The 5,589-nt window shown below is 47.5% G+C and overlaps 1 protein-coding gene across 1 annotated transcript; it reads left to right on the top strand.

Annotated features, from left to right (window-relative positions):
• The first annotated feature begins 2,711 nt into the window (after nucleotides 1–2,711).
• LOC130358044 (Ig-like V-type domain-containing protein FAM187A) lies at nucleotides 2,712–4,106 on the top strand. Its single transcript, XM_056560844.1, has one exon. The coding sequence runs from the start codon at nucleotides 2,810–2,812 to the stop codon at nucleotides 4,055–4,057; it is 1,248 nt and encodes a 415-aa protein (XP_056416819.1). The 5' UTR covers nucleotides 2,712–2,809; the 3' UTR covers nucleotides 4,058–4,106.
• Nucleotides 4,107–5,589: the final 1,483 nt, after the last annotated feature.

The following is a 5,589-nucleotide window of genomic DNA, read 5'->3' as shown; positions in this document are numbered from 1 at the left end:
GGTCCTGGTTCTTCTGGTGCTGCCAGTCATTGTGCTGCTATTGCACTTAGAGGCCATGATCGTGTTATTTTTGTTATTTGCCCCAAATTTTCAAAAGGCCAAACACCCTTCTGAAAATGAGGCAAAGTTAACAAAATAAAGAGCCCTAATGACACGTCTTTGTGTGGTGTCCCGGAACAGGACTTGGTCCTGTCCCTTAGTCTAAAGTCCCCTCAGCCAGAGCCCCTCCATGACAATAGGGCTCTCCTTTAGGACTAACCCCTAGTCACCTCATATAAATGGTATTTAATCAAAAAATATATATGTTTAATAGGTTTTATAGGAATACCTCTGTATAGGACCTTAGAGGTCACGTGCCTGTAAATAAATTGTATTATGGTTTAAGGACCTTTGGGTCATGTGATACCCAGAGTTCACTGGGTCAGGACTGACAGGTTCTGCTCACCAATGAGCTTTGTCCCACCCCCTTGATATATAAGGGGCTGCAACCACTAAATTCTCTCTCTTAAGCCTACTCTCTTGAGACCTGTACATGAAAGCAGGCCCATCTCATCATCTAATCATCTAATCATCTCATCAGCATCAATTCAAGCTAGGCCTGAAGCCTAATACCTAGCAGCCACAAAAAACGTGAGTTATCCAAGCCCAGTTTACTGAATTTTGTGTGACTACTAGCAACTCAAATCTCCTAAAAATAGTAGCACAGTGGCTAGCATCAAAGCTCATTGATCCCGGAGTCCCAGCAAACCTGTGAGGAACCTGTACCACGGTTTTCTCTCTCAAAGACTGTTATGTTCCATGCCGTTGCATAAAATATACAGTAAAGTTACTTCAAGTTTACTTCATAAAACCTTCTGTGGACATTCCGTTATTTCTCCCTGCCGTTTGTGGGACGGTTGGCGGTAGGACTATTACATTGAGGAAACCTCACCCTGGCGTCATGCCAACTAAGGGTTAACACCGATGTACCCTACATTATCACCAGCACCACCCCTTCACCACATTTGACTATTTACCCAAATGTTTTTTGTGTACAATTCTCCATGCAGAAGGAATTCTTCTAGTTGCTGTGGTTTTGCTACAATGTAGTAGTCAGCCATTGGTGATTAGGACAGACTGCATGCCGGGCTGATACATTTTACCAACACTGATATATTTTATATATTTTAGCAGACTATTAAGACACAAAAAAGCTTTATGCAATTGATATACAGTGGTCCCTCAACATACGATGGTAATCCGTTCCAAATGGACCATCGTTTGTTGCAACCATCGCATGTTGAGGGATCCGTGCAATGTAAAGTATAGGACAGTGGTCTACAACCTGCCGACCTCCAGATGTTGCAAAACTACAACACCCAGCATGCCCGGACAGCCAAAGGCTGTCCGGGCATGCTGGGAGTTGTAGTTTTGCAACATCTGGAGGTCCGCAGGTTGAAGACCACTGGTATTGGAGGTTGTACGCACCTGTCCCCGCCGCTCCAGACCATCACCGCTCGTCACCGCTGCCCTGGATGTCGCCTTCCATCGCTGTCGCCGTGTCCCCAGGGTGTCCCTGACGCTCCGGCAAGGCCTCTGCTTCCCCGGCATCCGCGCTCTCCGCCGCCGCCATCACGTCGCTACGCACCCAGCTCCTATTGGATGACGGGACGGCATGCGCAGTGACGTGATGACGACGATGAAGAGCGCCGACGATGCAGGGGATCCCGAAGAGGACAAGCCGGAGCCCCGAGGACAGGTAAGTGATCGTCAGCGGACCACACAGGGCACCGTAAACGGCTATCCGGTGGCAGCTGAAGCAGTCTGTGCTGCCGGATAGCCGTTTATGCGATGGCCCCAACATACAAAAGCATTGTATCTTGATGCTGCCTCTGAGAGGCCATCATATGTTGAAATGATTGTATGTCGGGGCCATCGTAGGTCGGGGGGTCACTGTATTTAGCTTGCAGAAGTTTGCTTAGATCAGTGTCCCCCAACCTTTGACTCTCCAGGTGTTGGAAAACTACAACTACCTTCATTCACTGACAGCTTGGAATAGCAGTTGCACTTTGTAGATTAGTGTTTCCCATCCTGTGGTTTTCTGGCTGCTCCCAGACTAAAACTCTTACTATTCCAGACACAGCACCACACCTGACGATAGGCTGTGTCTGGTATTGCAATTTTGCTCCATAAGCCTGCCATGACGCACAGTAGTTTCTATTCTTTTCTTTTTAAACTGCCCCTGCAGTGGTTAAGCCCCAAAGTGTATTCTAAAGGAATGAGAAATAAAAAGAAAGGACTTGTACTTCTCCTTCCCACTGGATCCACTGCTGGCCTTGGCTCAATAGCTGCAGTGCAGTATAAAAAAACAAAATAGAAACTGTCGTGTGTGAAGGCCGCCTTATGGTGGATTGTGCTCAACCAGACACATATAGGGGGAGATTTATCAAAACCTGTGCAAAGGAAAAGATGGCCAGATTCTCTGCAGAGGCCTTGTTAAAAATGAAAGAAGCGATCTGATTGGTTGCTATGGGCAACTGGGCAACTTTTCCTCTGCACAAGTTTTGATGAATCTCCCCAATACTGTGATGCTTTTTTTGGCAGAAAGCAGCCACGATTTTTTTTAACCCTGGACAACTTTTCTAACAAAAAGGTATTGACTAAAGCAGATCAACTCCTTAGGAGACATGCAATAGAACTTAGAATCTTAAGGAAGTGACATCATCATGACACGGTGGTGTCTCTCAGGTTATACCGATAGCAGTCAACAAATGATCCCACTTGATGCTTTATCTTGCATACGATTAGACTGCTACTCTTCTACCTGAAGATGATGCTTCGATATTGTCCTCTTCTCGCTTTTGTAGCTGCCATTTTCTTGCTTTATTTCATTCCTGCAAGCAGCTCAACCACTATTGCGAAAGATGACGACATACTCAGCTCTACAAAATGCCCGGCATACCTCCTGTTTGAAACGGCTGCTTATCTGTCTGACGTGACAATTGAACTTCCTTGCCAATGCAAGCCTGAGGAAACAAAGTACGTGGTATGGTACTACCAGAAGAAGAGCGGAGACAAGCCCATGGTCCTCACAGACTTCAAAGGTACGGTGCAACTCGATGTAGAAAATGTTCGGGACGCTTATGATACCTCTTTAAAGTTCACTATCCGGATGTTCAACCTTATTGTACATAAGGCACAAATAGAAAATTCCGGAAATTATCTATGCGGCACACAGGATGGACACTTCTTTTATGGATACAATGTTGACATTCAGGACTCCAAGGATGCCCTTGTATCTTTTGTAGAGAAAGATGGCAAGCCACAGCCACATCTGAAAAACAAATACTTTGTGGCCTTCACCACTTTTTCGGATTGGACAGTGTGTGACCGATGTGATGTCAGAGGGGAACAAAGGAGCATTGGCCTGTGCTATGTCAATAGTTCCTACCTCAACCCCAGATTTCATGCAAACAAAAATGATGTGTCTTCATGTGGCTCAGAAGCCGTTCCACTCAAATTCAAGAAATTGCTCTCCAAGCGAAGACCAGAGATCATGATCCGGAGCTGCATGACTAAATGTCATGTGCGGAAGAAGGGAGTTATGGGCATGTTGAGCACTCTGATGCACACTATAGGAAAGCTTAAAGATTACATCCCATGGATCTCTAAGGTACCAATGGAGATTCATACTCAAACAATGGGCAGCAGAATGAGTATTTCTTGTCCAGGAGTAAGGCCGGAACATGCGGTGGCCTGGGACAAAGATAATGAGCGACTTTATCTCACAGAGAATCTAATTGGTGCTAAAAAGTCTATGAGAGTCTTCATTGATCATGGAGGCCATCTGAACTTTCGCTCCATCCAGTACAGTGACGCAGGAACCTACTATTGCTGGCTGCAGGGGAAACTGACGGCCGGCTTTAAGTTGTCTGTGCAAAGAGATCCTCTGAAAAAACGTAAGTTCAGCGATCCTGATGCTATATTTGTCATGAAGAACATTTTGATAAGTATTCCAGTACTCATCATTATCTTCCTCGTCGTTCATTGTGCAAAGTTCTTTTGCTGTTGTACCTGAGCCTCCTCCTGTGTGCCGAACATTGCAGTTCAATACATGATGACGGAGTATGAGAAAAGAAGAAGATGTCTTCTATATATCTTGTGTTGCTTTGCATGTTAATATTAATAAAACGAATAAAATGCTTCCGTGTTTTTAAATTTTTTTTTATATTAGTAACAAAGTTCATGGTCTGTTTAACCCCACCAGGACCAAGAGCGTACCTGTATGCCCTCTGTGTTTCTCTTCACCACCGGTAATCTGGCGGTGAACAGAACAGGGTGCCTGCCATCGAATCAGGGCTGCTACCGTTACCTGCACGTGAATAAGGACTCCTGCTGGGGGTGACAATGACGGCACCCACTCCGCTCCTCTTCCGGAGGGCGAGAGAGGGTGTCGGGAGGTGACACCAGCAGAAGGGGCCCCCCAATCCCTGGCGTCAGTAGCGGTATTGCGGGCCCCAGAACTGGCGGCGATGATCAACGGCGAGAAAATGACAGCAGCAGCAGGAGGTGAGGCCTTTCCTCCTGCTGTTGCTTAGCAACAACTCCCAGCATGCACAGCCAAAGGGCATGCTGGGAGTTGTAGTTTTGCAACAGCTGGAGGCACATCTACCACTACCAGCATGCTTTTGCCTGTCAGTGCACGCTGAGAGTTTTAGTTTTGCAACAGCTGGAGGCACATAGGTTGCGAAACATTGGGTTAGGATTTGTTACCTAACTCAGTGTTTTGCAACCAGTGTGCCTCCAGCTGTTGTAAAACTACAACTCCCAACATGCACTGACAGACCATGTATGCTGGGCATTGTAGTTTTGCAAAAGCTGGAGGTACTGGGGCCGCCATCAGGGGGGTACAACCCATACACTTGTATGGGGCCCGGAGCTTCAGGAGGCCCGGACGTCCCTGGACCTTTATCTTTTTTTTTACCAGCTTGTCAGTGAGTGACTGTCACTCACTGACCCCTGTCTGGGGGGGCCCGCAGGACTATTGCCTGCTCTTTCTAGGGTACGGGCCCCTGAAGAAGTACGGCAGGGCCGGACAGGCCAGGGGCTGATGGGAGTCGACGTGCCCCGCGCAGGCACGCACGTCTACTCCAGTCACCTTACCTGTCCCTACGCGTTCTCCAGTCCAGCTAAAGCATCCTCCAGACAGATCCTCCCTGTGCAGTGACACTGTGACAGGAGCAGCAGCTGCACAGATCCCCAGCAGGGTGGGTGAACGGGCGGGGGCGTGCGCCGGGGAGCGGGGGGTGGTTGCTCGGGTTGGGGTGTTGTCAGGGCCGTTTGAAGGAATTTGGGGGCCCCAAGCAAAATAGAAATGGAAGCCCCCTCCCCACCTTACGCACGCAAAAAAGATTATATATACGGGACCATATAGAGATTATATACCAGCTGTACACAGGATATATACCCCATATAAGTGTTTACAGCTACATGCAGGAACTCACAGGTCACGTCTTTTCTGATCAGCGTCGTCCTCTTTCCTTTTCTTCCCCGTCTGACTCAGATCGCCATGATATCTTCTCCAGCCAAAACTTCATCTCTCTTCATCTG

The sequence above is a fragment of the Hyla sarda genome, chromosome 2 (assembly GCF_029499605.1).
Source record: "Hyla sarda isolate aHylSar1 chromosome 2, aHylSar1.hap1, whole genome shotgun sequence".
Taxonomy (NCBI): domain Eukaryota; kingdom Metazoa; phylum Chordata; class Amphibia; order Anura; family Hylidae; genus Hyla; species Hyla sarda.
The sequence above is the reverse complement of the archived record's forward strand: the minus strand, read 5'-3'. Positions and strand labels throughout refer to the sequence as shown.